The sequence below is a fragment of the Cydia amplana genome, chromosome 15 (genome assembly GCF_948474715.1).
Source record: "Cydia amplana chromosome 15, ilCydAmpl1.1, whole genome shotgun sequence".
In the NCBI taxonomy this organism is placed as follows: domain Eukaryota; kingdom Metazoa; phylum Arthropoda; class Insecta; order Lepidoptera; family Tortricidae; genus Cydia; species Cydia amplana.
The window spans coordinates 6348562-6366825 of record NC_086083.1 but is presented as its reverse complement, the minus strand read 5'-3'; the positions used below and the strand labels follow the sequence as shown (position 1 = coordinate 6366825).

The 18264-nt window shown below is 38.9% G+C and overlaps 1 protein-coding gene across 1 annotated transcript in view; it reads right to left on the bottom strand.

The window, feature by feature from the left end:
* The window catches only part of LOC134654508 (uncharacterized), a 121963-nt gene that overhangs the window by 68355 nt on the left and 35344 nt on the right, over positions 1–18264 (bottom strand). The window contains exons 2-5 of the mRNA XM_063509953.1: positions 11265–11349; positions 8442–8532; positions 5508–5637; positions 4185–4327 (exon numbers count right to left, since the gene is read on the bottom strand). Of these exons, the coding sequence (XP_063366023.1) occupies positions 4185–4327; positions 5508–5637; positions 8442–8532; positions 11265–11327 (427 nt within the window). The 5' untranslated portion in view covers positions 11328–11349. The remainder of the gene's footprint in view (positions 1–4184; positions 4328–5507; positions 5638–8441; positions 8533–11264; positions 11350–18264) is intronic.

The window sequence follows — 18264 nt, the reverse complement described above, 5'->3', positions numbered from 1 at the left end:
ATTAAATTCTCTTGTGTATTTATGTTAGCATCTTCAAACAGAGACGATAAGTTACTTTTGTATTTTCTTAAATTAAAACATCCTGTCTTTAGTGCCTCAGAAACTGATTTTTGTATATATTTTAATTCGTATTCACTATTGGCTCCAGTGATCAGGTCATCAACATAGAAATCTTTTTGTATTATAGTTTTGATGAGCTGATCACTCTGCTCCTCTCCTACTTGAAATAAACATCGCGTGCTCAAATAGCTCGCACTTCCGGTACCGTAAGTTAGAGTATTCAATCGCAGCGTTTTAAGGGGGCTAGACTCATCTTCTCTCCATACTATCAATTGCAGATTTCGGTCATCGTCGTGAACTTGAACCTGGCGGTACATTTTCTCGATATCGCCAGAGAGAATGTACCGGTATTGTCTCGCTCTTACAAGAATGGAGAAAAGAGAGTCCTGGACATTTGGCCCCACCAAAAGAATGTCATTGAGTGATTTACCAGAGGAGGAAGCAGCTGAGGCGTTGTACACGACGCGTAGGGATGTAGATTCACTATTTTTAAAAACAGCATGATGGCACAAAAAGTAGTTAGGACTTGGCTTGAGCAAGCTAGACTCAGACAGATGGCCTAGCTCTGCATACTCATTTATGAATGTAGTGTATTCGGATTTCAAGGTCGGATTTCGCTTGAATTTTCGTTCCAAATTTAAAAATCTTCTTTTAGCTAAGTTGTAGGAATCCCCAAGACATTCAGGTGATTCAGTTAACGGCAATTTAACGCAAAATCTACCGTTATCTAGCCGTATAGTGTTCGTTAGGAAATGATTTTCACATTCCTGCTCATTTTGATTTAAAGCATTTTTGTTAGGAACCTCTTCGGTCTCCCAGAATTTAGTTAGCATATTTTCGATGTTTTGTTGTGATTTAGATATAATTGCATGATTACAATTAATTTTATTTTGAATTTTGTTATTTGTATCGTTAGTATTTTGATTTTTGTTATTTTGATTGTTAGTATTAGTATACATTCGTCCGCATATTAACCAACCAAATTTAGAATCTCGTAGTGTAGGCATAGAGGGACCTAGAGAAAGTTTTTTGGTACCTAGGATGTCCCAAAATATGTCCGCGCCGATCAAAATCTCGATCTCGCCTGGTTGGTTAAAATCGGGATCCGCTAGTCGGATATGTTTAGGTATCTGTAGACTTTGGACATCTACTGGACGTTCACGAATGTTGCCTGTTAGCTCCTTTAGCACAAAGCACGATAAGGCAAGTTTATATGGATTATGTAGTGAATGAATTTGCGTAGTACATCTTTCGACAATGTTGTCTACACATTTATTGCCAGCTCCTATCAGATTTATACAGTCGATAGGATTCGATTGTAGTGACAATCTTTCTTTTAGCGATTGTTTGATAAATGAAAACTCACTCCCGTTGTCTAGGAAAGCTCGTACTCTTTCTTTTTGATTTGTTTTAGGATTACACACTTCGATTATTGCAGTAGACAAAAGCCCTCGGTTATTGTCCAAGTCAAAAAAGTTTGCCGCTGATGATGCGTTGCTGACCGTAGCAGCACTACTTATTATGCCCGGACTAGTCCGGCTAGGCTCGTGAAGCAAGCTGTTGTGCATCTGTTTACAATCCCGACAAGGACCTCCACGACACTCGCTGACCGGATGACCTTGCCTAAGGCAGTTGGCACACAACTTGTAATTCGCGACGTCGGCTAATTTGTCTTTTATGCTTTTAGCAGCAAAAGTAGGGCAATCGTATATTCTATGGTTGTCGCTGCATATTATACATACAGCAGTACCAGGTGTATAGGTATTTTGTTTAAAATAAGGCTTTGATTTTTGGTAAACACCTGCAAATGATTTTATTTTGTTATTATTGTAGCTATTATTTTGGTGATTAGGTGCTGGCGGGCTTGGTCGTGACGTAGAAGGTAAAAATTTAGAATTACCGGTCTCATGTTTATTGCGATTTAGTGCCTCAAGGACGTCCGCACGATTAATTAAAAATTTATGAAATTGATCCAAAGTAGGGACGTCATCGAGCGTGTTACGGTACTCTTCCCACTTCATTAAAGTTTGGCTGTCTAATTTAGACGTCAACATGAATATAACAAGCATATCCCACTTGTCGGCCGGCTGGCCTAAACTCGACAAAGCTCTCAAATTTTTAGTGACATGATCGACCAAGAAACGAAGTGCCTTTTCGGACTCGCGGGCGGGCGCTTGTATATTAAACAGTGAACTTAGGTGGTGGTTAACAAGCAACCTTTTATTATTGTAGCGGTCGCCCAGCAACTTCCAGGCTTCTTCGTAATTGGCAGACGACACCTCTAAGTTAGAAATAATTCTAGCCGCATCGCCCTCTAAGTAGGATATGAGGTAGTGAAATTTATGTATAGGCTTTATACGTTCATTTTTGTGAATAAGATTTTCGAATGTATCACGAAACTCAAGCCAGCGGAAATACGCACCATCGAATTTTGAAATTTGTATTTGTGGCAATTTAAAACCTTGATCCTGATGATCGTGAGTACATTGAGCGGGCACAGGAACGGCGACTGAATTGCGTCGTTCCATTTCGAGCGTACTGTATTTTTCAATTAATGTTTTGGCTTTTGCAATGTTTGTAATAATATTTTGCTCAATCATCTCCCGTTCATCAAGCTCAGTCGATAATTGGTCAGCATTCAGGACCTCAATCTCATTTTGCAATGTGTCGAACTTGGATGACAAACCCTCAAGCTTGCTAAGCTTAAGGCTTAGCTCAGCTAATTCAATATTAGAAATTTCCTCCTTTGTATTCAACGTATTTATATAAATTTTAAATTTAGTAATTTGTCCTTTAATTGAACTTCGCGAAACAGTTAATTCTTTGAAGCGTTTTGCGGCCAAAGCCTTTTGTTTCTCATCCTCGCTCGACATTGTTATTACCTATTTAGTTTTAGGTAAACAAAAACTGTTAACTATAATAAAGATAACAAAAGGTTTATCTCACGCTCCTCACTACGGTGTACTTGCCGCTGGGAGTCCGGCTGCGCGAGCTCAGCTGACTGGTAGCTACTTGATATTATAACGGGACTTGCTACGCTGAGCCGCGCCGTGACGATCCTGGAATAGTCGGCGAAACACTTTAAATACAATGAAATTATTGTTGAATGAGGTAAAATGAGGGCTAATTTAAAAGATAAAACCAATTTGTAACGGTAAAATTGTTTTAGGTTAGGTAGGTTACGTAATGTTTTAGCAATTATTTACGTTAATTTGTCTCGAATGTAGCTTATTTTTAATGAAATATGCAAATAATGTATAGAATACAACTAATTAAGCATGGGCCACCATATGATTTAGATAATGTAATTGAAATATTAGGTTGAAAGTACGATATTACCAAAGAATGTAACTAGATATAAAGTGATTATTTTGACTATACTTTTCTGTATTTGCGTAGGTGGAAGTATAATATACCTCTTTAAGAGTATCTAAAAGAAAATTGTTTACAATTTTGACTATTAGATAAAAGATTTGGACTTTGGAAGGACAAAGGAAGGGCACTTAGCTATGGCAACTGCTTCGACGCGCAGGGTGAACTTTCGACGTTGCACTGCACTGCACTCCACAATCCAGCCAAGATTTACTCTTCTGTCTTCTCCCAGGGATAGGAATCTTCTAGAATTTCTATATGTTACTGCATACGCGCCCTTGCTGCATACGCGCCTTTGTAGTATCGCACTTTCTTTCTTGATTTTTCTTGATTTTCGTAGGTTCCCCCATGGGCCAACAATTAATGTATCGTAGTGTACATTACGGAGCCTTAATTTACTCATTAAAACCCAAAATTATATTTAAAAACTATTTAATTGACGATGAACGTCTTACATGTTCTATGTGAAAAAAAGTGCAAGGGACGGGTAGGTATACAAAATTATTGATATAGGTGCTGTAAGCGCCTGTCGAATGTTGAAAGGCAAACAATCCTCGTTTCACAGCAATCGTAGACTAGCTTCAGGAGTCTGAACACGTACTATAGTAATAGAGACGAAGGTGGGTTCATCCACGATGTCCGCTAGGGTGGCGAGCAGTTTCAACGCATTTGGGACAGTGCATGGCGGCCGCATTTAACAAATCGTTCTACAGTTGGTAGAAGGTTCAAAAGGAAAGTAAACCTAAACGTACTAGTAATAGAGACGAAAGTGGGTTCATCCACGATGTCCGCTAGGGTGGCCAGTAGTTTCAACGCGTCTGGGACAGTGGCGGCCACATTAAGCACCGAATCGTTGTACAGGAGCGGAGTGAACTGACGCTGGAGCTTGGTGAGTCTGTAACAAAGTATTTAATATTAGGCCCCATTCGCACGAGCGCTTTTTCAACGTGCGTTAAAGACCAAGGCTTAAAGTTGAAAATCCAATAACGCTTGATAAAAGCGCTAACGCCATCGTGTGAATAAATACACGCGTTGAAAAAGCGCTCATAAGAATGAGGCCTCAGACATTTAGTCACGCGACGTATAGAAAATGTCAACTCTCAAAATTAGATTAGAGCCCGTACCATTAGTCACTGACAGTGTCAAAACTGACATTTACGCTATCGAGAACGTAATTTACTTTCTATAAATCTCGTTTGCACTAATATGCGAGTACGAGCGAGATGTAAGTACAGAAAGTAAATTACGTTTTCGACGGCGTTTATGTCAGTGCCAAACTGATGGTAGCCGTATAGGGAGGTCGCACACGGCGACTGAAAAAGTGAAAACTCGGCATGTGACCTCTTAGTAGCGTTTGCAACGGGCGACAGCGATGCAGTAGCGATACAAAAGATACAGCGGCGGCAACTACGACGCTGCAACACTAATACAGCTGCAGTTAATATCTGAACGTCACCTTAAGACATAATTAGGTATTGTTTTTATTTAAATTAGGGTGTTTATTGGCTCCTCAACTTACCCTATTCAGTTGACAGCGCGACGAGATTGCTAAATTTGCGGACTCTAAATATGACCGTCATGCGCTTGCATAGGTACAAATATGCATGCTCAAGTGCTATTTGCTTAGGAAAACACTGGAATATGACATCGTGATTCGTGATTTGCATAGACAATATTTGGCGACTCGTGTTGAAACACATCTTTTCGCAAACTAAGTGGACACTCGGCTATGGCAAACAAATCGTGACAAGGTACTTTGAAAAATACTCGTATCTTGTTCTGTAAATCGAAAGAAAAATGTGGCATGCATCGAGGGAAACCTGAAGAATTTAAGAGTGTATATTACCAATTCTACCAGAAACTAAAGAATTTTAAGGGCCACTTGCACGGCTTGTACCATCCCACTAACCCGGGGTTAACCCGTTAAACCGTTAACCCTGTGTCCCTGTGTACTGGTAACCATGGTAACTCCAGGTTTTGCCGGTTAAGCCCTGGTTAGGGGGATGGTGCAAGTGGCGCTAAGTATAGGTATATTCTACCAGAAATTAAAATGTTGTAAAGTTGTCCATACTCACGTGGAGTTCTCATAGGTGGGTATTTGATCATACTGCTCCATGGGGAGACACTCGTTGTTCACGCTGCAGATGAAGGACTGCAGGAACGTTAGCACCCCAGCGCTGGGCAGGGCACGCGCCGCGTACTGACCTGCCACAACATCACGATATTCACAACTAGCGGCTTCGCACGGGTTAACAAATTAACCCCTCCCCCCCCCCCCCTTAAATAAACCTTCCCCTTGAATCACTCTATCTATTAAAAAAAAACTGCATCAAAATCCATTGCGTAGTTTTAAAGATCTAAACATACATAGGGACAGACAGCGGAAGCGACTTTGTTTTATGTAGTGATAGTGATATCATAACGATTGTCCCATAATATTTGAAAGTGAAGGTGGAAGTCTTTATTCTTCAATTTAGACAGATCTTCTTCCTCGCGTTGTCCCGGCATAAATATGTGCTAAACTTCCAAAATCTGTCAGAGGGACCATCATTCGCCGCGAGAGGTATAAAGTCAACCAAAAGTTTTAAAGACACTTGGCAGGTAGGTAAGTAAGTATTCTTATTTTGCTTAAACTAACTCACAACTCCCGGCATTAAGTATATGATATATAGTAGTAAAGGGCGTCACACACGGCGAAGATAGGTACTTTAATATTTTATCTTAAGATGCCTGGATTTTGGGAGGAAGTTGTCTTGTAAAGACAGGCACGAGAATTTAAAGACCTAAGTACCTACTTATATTTTGAATGTTAAGATAGCATCTCAAGATATTTTTTCTTAAGATATAATATATCTGTACATCGCTAGGTATCTTAACATAAAATGTCCATATCGCTCGATAGCTTAAAATAGTGTAATTTTGAAAATATATAGCATCTTAGCCGTTTGTGATAACTGGTAGTTCATACTCGTATTAACTGTATATATAGTGAGCGATATTTTATCTTTTAACGTAAATTATTATGAAATGAAATTGTTTTATTCCGGAAATCGCTTCCATAAAATTACAATAAAATCAAATTAAAAATTATTAATTATTAATTATTATAGCATCACCGCGTGTGTGACGCCCTTAAAACCGGTCAAAGACACAAATAATTCTTAAAATAAGTATGACATAATATAGAGGTCAAGGTCTCTTGGTGGAGTGGACAGCTATATATTGTGGAATATTTAGATTGACCTAGAAGAAGACGGAAGGACGTGTTACTAATTTTGTCTAGAGACATCCCGGTAACTAGAGTCTGGTTACTGAAGTATTACACAAATGTTTGGCGGGAAATTCAAAAAATCTTGAGCTGGTCACACTTTGTGTAGTAGGAATTATAGTTTTGATACTAGAAAATATTTTTGATTTTCTGTGCATACGTAAGGTACCTAAGGATATAAGTTAAATATACGTTGACGTGCACTCAAAGTCATAGCTCACATAATTTCTACCACTATATTTAAAGTACAGTCAACGATAAACACATATGTTAACACTTTCTCACCATATACTATTACTATTGTAACAAGCCGAAAAATGAAATGTAGTGTAAATAAGACCTAGCTCGATAATACCGTAATATTAATCCATCACCAAAAAAATTACATAAGTATACTATGCCTAATATGATTAAGTATCAAAATATTTATAGAGCACCAACCTCCTGATTAAAAAAAAAACCGGCAAATGCCTGCAATGCAATGATTACAAGTCCTAAGCAAATGTAAACAATTGTTTACATTTGCTTAGGACTTGTAATCATTGCAGTTTTTCGTTATACAACGCTACGCGTCGACTTCGCACATTGTCGTAATTATTTACGAGCTTAAATAATAGTTTGCGGACCTCACTCAGTATAGACATTATTAATATTATTTAAAATAAACCCCTTATAAACCGCAATTTGAATGAATGACATAAATTGACAACTGACTTCCAGTTTTTTTTTAATCATCTATAGACAATTGGTGATACAACAACGAAATATCTGTCAACAATTCTTGGCTAGCCAGACTATTCTAGCCCTTGACGGCCCCCGACCCAAAGGCAGACCAAAAAAGCGATGGCTCAAAGCAGATATGAGCGTGAACGGGCTCACACGAGACGACGCCCGGATCGCGCAAAGTGGAGGAAAGCAAGTAGGAAAGCGGACCCTGGCAAAGGTCGGGATAACACTAGGTAGAAGAAGAAGACATCCCGGCTTCGCACGGGTTATCAAATTATACATAAACCTTCCTATTTAAAAAACCGCATCAAAATCCGTTGCGTAGTTTTAGTTTTAAAGATCTAATTAAGCATACATAAGGACAGACAGACAGCTGGAAGCGACTTTGTTTTATACTATGTAGTGATACCTAATACCTAAACTGTATATGTGTGTATTTTGTACCTGAAAGTGAACAGAGTTGTATTTCATCCTCTAAACTCTAGTGTAAAGTACCTGCCTAGCTACATATTTTAATGAAATTTGAGACCTGCTGAGACTGCAGGTCTGAAGGTCTGGCTACAGGGTAGCGGGGCTAAATCAACCCTTATATAATATATTTAAAGATACCAGTTTTTAGGCCAGCTCTCCAGCTATAGCGTCTTTTGAGCGTCGGCGTCTAATCAGCGCTATGGGAAATGTAGTCACTGCGCAGTTGCGTCGAGCAGCAGCCATAGAGTTGACTAGACGTCGCGCCGACGCTCGGGAGTAGTCGGGAGACGCTAGTGTGGGGTCTCTCATGTTCCATTCTTAGTGTAAGGCCTGAGTGGACGCTCGAAGCGGAGCGTTCGGCGGGACGTGCAGCGTGGCGTCGGGCTCACAAGTGATTTGAGCAGCGTGCACTAAGGCCGCTTCTATTCGCTTGAATTTGTTTAACATGCACGCCGCGCGCGCCGCCCCGCTGCACGCTCAACTCGAGCGTCCACTCAGGCCTTACACTTATTCATACAAGAATGGAACATGAGAACCTACTCACATGTTTTGTAATCGATGTTGTCGACGTTAGTTCTGACTATGTAGAGGCTGAGTACAACTGTAGTCGCCCATATCACTCCGCCTAGTGTGATCTGAAACAAAAATCTTATTATTCTTTTATCTTAGGAAAATAACCTTTAGAAAAAAAAAACAACAATAATTAAGTAGCCCAAGACTCAACAAGCTTATTTTGTTTCGGAATCATCCTCCTAAAAAGTTATAAAACATTCGTATGTGAACGACTTTTTCCTAATTTTTTTGTTTGAGTGTACATACCTTAGGTACCTACATTTCATTTCATTTCATGTTTAACAATGTTTAGGTGTTTATTTATAAGTAAGTAAGGTAGGTATTTATTGTCTTTCGAATTGCGTCCGGGACTCACATGTAGGTATAAACAGGTACCCACAACCCACAACTTTATAATATATGAAGGTTACTTAACTTGTTCGTCGAGTGTATGCGAATTTTCGCTCTTTTTTTTTGTGGACAGTCCGCCCATATTTTTACCATAGATTATAAGCCTGATCACTCTCAACTGCAAAAGTGCATGGCCACATGAATGAATTTCATTCACAATGTATCTACGGAAACCTAGAACAAACTTACGAGCAATACTTTCCTATTGCAATACTTATTAATACGTCATAGATTAATCACTAACGATAAGACACTGCATCAGAATATATACAATTCTGCGAATACGAGATGCATTTTCCTTATACAGACGTTCAGACCTTTACGACTGAGGTTATAAATAATTTATACAAAAAATAAATAAGTATACTACCTCGTACAATCAAGTACAAAAATATGGGTGCACACGTACGTACGTTGCTCAAAAACTTGAAGCTTGCGCGAGAAAGCTGCCAGCTTTTCGGTCACCATCAGTGAGGTCGATCAGTCTTTGCGACGGGTCTTTAAAGTACAAGTATTTGGATCCAATTAGTTTGGAATTAGATCCAAATTGCATTGCATAGTGAATGGTATTCAATTGTTTTTCACTTTATGAGGTGAAATCAATGGATTTGTTTCCATGCACTGATTTGCAGGTCTTTAATCGATATGGTATACAGGCGTTTACATCACGTGTTATTACAATAATATCAATTATAGTTGGTCAAAAGACTGTCTCATTTCAAACATAGACAGAGAAAATCATACTATCTTTGTCTTACACTGGTATACTAGCACCCAAAAGAAAAGGAGGAGTTTTTTTTGTTCTTATTTACTGACAAATTTAGTTTATTTTAATTATTTTGTCGCTCATTAACTGTCGTTCATGCGGACTGAATTAGCCACAGTGACCATATGTCGCGTTATGTGAGTAACTTTCAACGTAGTCATGCTATTATACAACTGTAACATGACGGTTTCAAACAAACAAACAAAACAGACAAAGCAATTGTTTGTCTGTGAGCATGACAGTGAACTGTCAAGTTCCTGACCCTGAGTATATTAGATAAGGTACTTATTCGTTTACTGAAAAAGCGTAACATACACGTGTACCTATATATTTTTCACATTGGCATGGTCTGTATCAAGTCTGTATGTGTTGCTGTTGATAGTTCAATCAATAAAAACAAGAGTTTAGTTCATTTTCTTTTGAGCCTTTATAGGAGGTACAATAAACTAGAACTCTAAGGAAAAAAACGTGACCCCTACAACGTGAAATTGATGTATTTTGAAGTGAAAACTTCTTTAGCGGCGCTGTGAACTTTTTGAGGTGGGGAAAAAATGTTAAACTCGAGACAGCTTAAGACGATCACGTGACCGTAAGATTTAGATGGCATTTAAATCAATAAAGAAAAACTCAATGACATCACATGAAAAACTGTTACATGTAATGTCATTGAATTTTTCTTTATTGATTTAAATGCCATCTAGTGAGTTTAGCTCTAACTGGTATTAATATAACTCGAGTACTAACAGTGATGTGCTTAGGGGTTTCAAGTAATTAACGCTAACGCTAGATGGCGTTAACCTCAATTATACATAGTGCATTTTGCACTAGTCATTGAGTTTTCACTTCTGCCGGCACTCCCTGAGTGCACCCCGTTGTTTTTTTTCCTTAAGCAGAATTTTTTGGACTACTTATAAGATGGCAATCAGACTTGAATTGAGGATTTCTTATAATCTGGACCGTTAAGGGTTAGTGCAAACAATCACTTCCACTACTATAGTCTGTCTAAGTTTACTCTGCACCGAATTATAGAGTTAACTTGGTCTAACTGTAGCCTACAAATACATATTATAAATTGTTTCGAACGTAGATAATCTTCTTTTTCGGCGGTCATGCTCATGATTATATCATAAGCTACCTAGTTTGTGCGAAAAGAGAAGAGTCGTGAAATGTATGTGGGATCCAATACATTTTACGACTCTTCTCTTTCCGCACAAACTCTATCACGGACCATTAACTGTAACAGGTAATTAGTTAACGAAATAGCGAAACACCACAAGTGCAAGTCGGGGATTCACCCATCCACAGCGTTGTTTATAGTAAGCACAGCGACCATGCCAAGTCTGTTGAGGTTACACCAGGCCGCGTATAGCCAACGTGTCAATCGCTTACGCTCCGGTGCGATCGAAACGAAACTGTCACTGTCGCACTAATATGGAAGAGTGATAGAGAGACACAATGCGATTCGATGGCGAAGCGCAAGCGACCGTCACCTCGCCTAGGCCGGGTCTTTGGAGGTAATGTATCTGTGAAATATGAAGCTGACCAGTTTGCGCTTGCGCACGAGGTAGTCCTTCCACAGCAGTTGCCGGGCCGCCATGCGGTACCGACATCACTGCACAGCAATAACAGTCTACTCACCAGTTTGCGCTTGCGCACGAGGTAGTCCTTCCACAGCAGCAGGCGCAGCTGCGGGGCCGCCATGTTGTGTCGGCGACCGACATCACTGCAACAACAAAATTATAAGTTAACTACTATCCTTATCATCATTGGCCTTAGCGTCTTATGCAGACGATTTATGGCGTAAAACCGGAGAAATATCCTATTACACCGCCTGGGACGAAATTAAGGAAACGCAGGGATGCCCAGCACCTGCATTACCCTCTCGGCTTCACTGTCTTATCCCACAGGAAAGGCGAGCCAATACGTGTGGAGACAGGTCGACTGCAGGAATCTGCCGCTTATTTCAGGTTGGACCCTACTCGCGCCTTACGGAAACTCCATTCGGGGTTTTATTTTGGAGTATTCTTCTCCTAGATGGATTACAAACCAATGCTAAGAGGACGACCATCTCCCCTGTAACGAAATACCTTCTTGCTTCGTTTGTGGACTTAGCCGCCTCGTACGACACCCTTATCCTATGTGAGGGTTGGCGCTATTCTAAAGCCGGCCACCCCACGGCTTATAATTAACTATCCTTATAATTAACTACTATCATATGTCTATAGTTTAAAATAACTATTAACATATTAAGTTTAGTAGGAGTAAAATAAACATTGGGGCAAAAAACACTTGTAGGGAACTAGGGAATCCTTATACCTACCTACTGTTTCTTTTGTCCCGAGCAAAATTAACAGTTTTTCTGTCACAAAACTGTGGAAGAGCGGGGTTTTCTGTCACAAGCATATCTGTTGCTTAAAAGAAGATCCCAACCTATATTGTAGCAATACTTAATCGTAGGTACAAAATCAATAAATATTTTTTCATGTTCATTTCTGCTGACTGTACTTAATGAGTTCGAGAATTAAATTATAACAGTCTGTAAGATACACAAAATTCGCCAAAATTATTACAATAGCTTCTATTAATTGTTACAAACAATATAAAGTTTCATTGAACTTCTGAGATTGATGTGTCCATTGTACATGAGACGCGACAAGCCTAAGTTAAGATTGCAGTTATAAAAACACGGAACCTCCTATAACCTCATACAAAGTGGATACCATCAAACGGAACTTGTGAGTTTGTAATCATAGTGAATGGATAAGCGTCAATGAAATTTGACGCGTTCGCCGAGTTGTGGGAAAACAATACATTTGGTATTGTTTAGGTTGAAAGTGAAATAAAAGTTAGGTACGATTTTATAGAAATGGTAATCTGATCATCAGTGAAATATCAAATTTTTCTAAAATTTCTCATAATTGTTGCCGTTACCATGCCCGGTTTGAATTGAAGGATCATTCTCAAAAAATATGTCTGCGGTCTAAATCAAAATGTATGAAAAGTCGTGGCAATTAGACGCAACCGCTGACATATTTTCAGAGAATGACCCCTGAACACGAATGTGTCGCGATACGTTACAATTACGTTTCAAATATGGCAAATCACATCCGCTTCCGAATTTGATAAGCATTGTTTGGAAACACACGATTATGTTTCACCTTGATGCCAATGGGGTTCTACAATGACAAACATAACATGAGGGATACGAGAAACATATAAAGTTGAGTTGACCATGAGTTGACCGATTAGGTGAATATAGTCTGTCAAGCTGGATATGTCAGTAGCGATGTAAAGCAAACTATAGTTGGTCAAACCAATTTGTCAGTCAGTAAGAACCAGGAAAACCGAAAACTATACTCATCCTTTTCTTTTGGGTGCTAGTACTAGTGTAAGACATATATAGTATGATTCTCTCTGTCTCCGATTCGTACCCCTAGGAAACGAACAAAAAGCAGCAAAGAACATCGAACAACGATGAAATGTAAACAAAACAGTTCCACAGATAAGATATAAACGACACGCGATTTTCGAACAATTCAAACGTAGTGTTGCTAAACCGCGATTTTTCAAATTTACCGCCTTTTTCTACTGACAAGATTGCTCGACAAATTATAGTTATAGTGTTTCAAAGGACTGTTTCCTTTCAAACATAGACAGAGAGAATCATACTATCTTTGTCTTACACTAGTACTAGCACCTAAAAGAAAAGAATGAGTATAGTTTTTTTTGCATTGCAGCGAGGCAAAAATGTTGTTTTTAACCCTTTAATGGACCAAAATAATATACACGATACAAAACTCATCGTCTCTTTACAGTCTTAAAAATCTGCACAGGAAAAAATAACAAAAAAATACACCGTCTTTTTATTGAATTCCGTTAATATTGTCACCAGAGCAAGCGAAAGATTCTAAAACTCAACTGCGAGCGTAGCGAGTACATCGAAAAGTGGAATCTTGAGCGTAGCTAATATTTGAAGGCTAGCAGACACGACAACGGTTTAACAAACTTTGCTATCGAGTGAAACACAAGTCTTCACCACCAACCCGAGGCATAGAGAAATATATGTAGTAAGACAAGAGTGAGCACTCCTTACATCAATTTTGGTACCAAAAATACTATTATTTTCAGTGTCGACATCTAGCATCGAGTAGCGGAATTATCAGTACAGCTACTTGACAATAGATGTAGCACCGACCGGATAGTCTTATGTTGTTGAGCATAATACACTGAAAATAATAGTCTTTTTGGTACCAAAACTGATGTATGGAGTGAGCAATCTATGTTTTTTTTTTCTCTATGCCCGAGGATAATAAACTGCAGTTTGAGTGATTCGTGCAAGATACAAGTCAGTAATTGAGGTGCTTTATCACGCGATGCGACATCGCGACAGTGTTGACAGGAAATGACAAAAGACTTACAGACGGATGGTCTCCCTGTCATTACACGACCATTAGACAGGCAACTGATCATTAAATGTATCTTTTCTTGAAGGACTGCCTAGACAAATAAATGATTAAACTATATAATTGTGACGCGTGGCGTTCTGGAAATACTTGGAGTTAATTGTTGATGGTAATTGTTGCACGGCAAATGACATTGGAACGGACAAAGCAGGATTTTATTTAAAAATTTATATGAAACATTACACAGTGACGTCACAGTCAACTCACCTACTTTTTATATTTCTATCCGATTTATTAAATAGAACTTGTGTTTAAAAATAACTGCTATGCTATACCTATGTTTTTCTAGTAATTATCTGATGCTTTCATGCGTGTGGTGTTAAATAATTTATTTTATATACAGTCAAATACCCTAAAATTGAACCTGACTACCTGAGACCTCGGGTAACCGACTTAAGTAGTAAGGTATAGGTGAGTTGAGGTCATTGATATAGTATAAAGAACTGGATACCCAATCAGCCGCCAAAAATGGCCCCACAAAAGTAATGTCAAAACAGATCATGCATTACTTTTTCGTTTAGTCTTGTTTGAAACGCTCAAATGTGAAGTTGTCAACAATTACGAAATGTGCCGTTAAAATATGTAAAAATAACAATGATAAAACAAGGAAAAAGGATGGAATGTATTTCTTTCGGTTAGTTCTTTGGATAGCATTACATAATTTATGTAATCAGGTGGTAATTTTATGGTTTTTAATAAATTAATTTGTTAGTACCAAAGAAGGGATGTCAAGGAACAAAAATCTAATGAGTCGATGTGAGGTCAATATTTTTTTATATTTTTATATGGAATTCATAAGGAATAATATTATGTTTAAATTCAAGATTTTCAAGAAAACCTATGCGACGTGCAAAGTGGACTGCTATTTAATTATAGCAAGAGATAGGGGTGATGAAGTTTTAAACAAGGCAAAACGGCACTTGTGTGTTCGGCCCATTTCCCTGTTTCCGACATATACACCACCAATAAGGGCTTATATCGACTAACTGTAAATGCTAAACCTGTCTGAACACAGTGACAACCACAGGATTTTTTTTATAAAGTATAGGTAGACTTTATAAAATAAATCCAATCGGTACCTAAATGTCCCCGTGCACCCGTGCTATGAGTAAATGTAGATCTTAACCCGTGGAGCGCCCCAAAATTACCATAGTATGGAACTCCTCTATACTAGTTACTGGCACACGTGTCTTGTTAGGGCGCTTCACGGGTTAAATACACAGTTATTTAATAAGTAGAATTTATTTTAAGGAAATTAGTATTTAAAGACGTATACTTACGAATTAAAAATTTAATTTGTTTGAATTTGAACCACGAATTAATTTTATTTGAGCTCGCGATTAAATTAAATTTGTTTTATTTATTACTTCAATTGGTTTTCCTGTACAGTAATACACATTAAAGTGTACCAAAGTGACTCCATTCGTTCATTATTCTCGTTTGACGTTGTTTGAAGTAAATACGTTACGTTTAGTGCCATCGGACTAAATTTTTTAACAGTGTTGGTACTTATGTTTGCAAATTTGACACTTAATGCTTACGACATTAAGCTCTTTTCTGTACGAAACATTTATCTTGACTCAAAATTTACGTAAGCGTTTTTATCATCAATGCAAATAGTGCGAAACGTCATTGGGATCCACATTTCTTGACGTTTTTGTTCTGCTTTGTGTGTCTATTTCTTTTATATTAAGTCAGTGGTTGAGGTGAATGATTATTTGATTACACACACAGCTAAAAATTGTAATTGCGGTAGTGAACGAACGAAAAAAAATACAGTTCTAGCGAGAAAAATGGTAATACACACGAAATTCCTCATTTTGATGTTCGCGGTAAGACCTCTGACCTCTTGCGCTGCACGTACTATTGTTACCTACTAACTACTGTATCTGTCCTCTATCACCGCATCGTGTGACTAACCTTTGCTAATAAAAGTGAGAGTTTCCCAGCAACATTGTCCCCATACAAACGCATTCCTCGAGCAATGTGTCGCGTGCGTTCACACACGCGACACACTCGCGGCAAAACAATGAGAGGCCGAATTGAGTTATCTAGGTAGGCTTTGTTCAATAGCTTTGTAACAGAGCCTTTTACTCTAATGCTTGTGTCATGAGGTCATGACATGAGATGTATGCAAAAGCGACGGCCGCTTAGGGATCGTACCCATACTACGTGACCCAGAGGGGGTAGGGGAGGGGCTTCAAGATACCACGCTCGGTCATAGATGGAGGCTAGACACTGATTTAAACTTTCACGATTTTTAATCCTCAGGTGTTGGTTCAAGATTCAAGATGAGCACCAGCCGGGCTAGCCAAGGTTACAATCGCTATCGCTTCGACAACGAAACGCTTTGTGTCTATCAATCAATCTTTGGGTATTATGGCTCCATCAGTATTGTCGATGATTCCGCCAACGGTTTAGGAAGGCACGTGCTTTATAAAGACAATTGACCAGTGAATATCCACGACGCAGTTCACTCAGCTGAGAATCAAATGCTGATCTACCTACAACCAGGACAAAACAAACATATATTATTAAAACTAACTACTACAAATACAAGTTATTGTTTTTTTATGTGTTTAGCTAAAACGTTCACAAGGGGAGGTAACTAATGTAAGGAGGAAATTAATGTTAACTTAACTGGACGAGGATTTTTAGGGGGGAGGATGCCATATTGGGTGACGAGACGATTACAATTTCAAAATACGTGTTCGAGAGTATACCCTCACTCTTTCATATTAGTGCGACAGACGGTCCAGCCGCTTAACGCGGTTGCATCGCGGTTTCACCGCGGCTAGCCGCCATAGCGGCCAGCCGCTATATCAACCGCGTCAGGCGGCTGGCCGCTCAAACGAACCGCCTAAGCGGCCAGCCGCTAGTGCGTATGGGGCCTGACAGTTGCGGTTCGATCGCTACGGAGCTTAATAAGCGATTGACATATTGGCTACGCGGCCAGGTCGCTGTTTAGAGCTGCATCGTCAAAATAGCCGTAATGATAGACAACCTCCGGCAGGAGACCATAAGAAGAAAATTTTTACTCATTATTATTCACAACGACGGGATTCGCGTAAAATTAAAACATTATTTTTATCCCATAATGACGCAAAAAATATTCATCAGATCATCACGGTCTTTGTTAAGATGCCTACAATTATATTACCTATTAACAACAACGATGCTATAATACTGTCGTTATTCAAGATTTTCCGTCTAATTACCTCCTTAGTCTCGTAAAAATAAAATTCCTTGTATTAATTCTGCATAATAACACGTATTTTGTGGCGTTGAGATAATATAATTGCCAAGGAAACACGTAGTTATTCGAAAAAACTGTTTACTCTGTTGTTCTAATTAGTGCCAACTTGGCAGTTAATATAGGTACATGCATTATATTCTATAAATAAGTATAAGTGCTGGTGGTTCAAATACCGTAAATTAAGAAGCCTAGCGAAGATTCCAATCGTTCATTGAATACGCCGATTGAAAAACGAAATTATGTGATTAATCTGTTTTTGTGTAAGCGTCTAGTGTCGTTTAAATAATTAATTAATTAGGTTTTCATGGATGGAAAAAGTAACCTTGTAGGGGCTGAAGTACCCCGACCTTACTAATTCTGTAAAAAAAAAACGAATTCTGTAATCCCAGGAAAAACCCGAGTGTGTACTACACCCACTGACAATCCAACCTCTAGACTGAGCTTAGGCCAATTCTTTCATGAAACCGATGCTGCCAAAAATACGGGGGTGCGGGGGGACGAGGTGAGCGAATCCCGTGCCGTAATTGGTCCGTTCAAAGACACGGACCAATCACGGCACGGGATTGACTCGAAGATGGAGTAACGCTACCGTATGTGTGGCAAAGGGAGTAGGCCGACTATGCTATGTCTAGAGGTTGGATTGTCTGTGACTATACCACACTCGTGTCGAGAGCGACATACTGCTCCCTCAATCGGACTCAGATTTGTTTCAGTGTGTACAGCCGGCATTAAGTTACTTCATACAATTTCAGCTATTATCTCCGTTTGAAGTCATAGTTCTACATTTAATGCCCTCAATACACGACCTCGATTACCGCTATATCGCTTAGCGCCACTATTTTTATAATTGCGGATGTCACGTACTAACTCATCACACGTAAATAAACCGTGTTCCAAGGACACAAAACCTATTATTGCA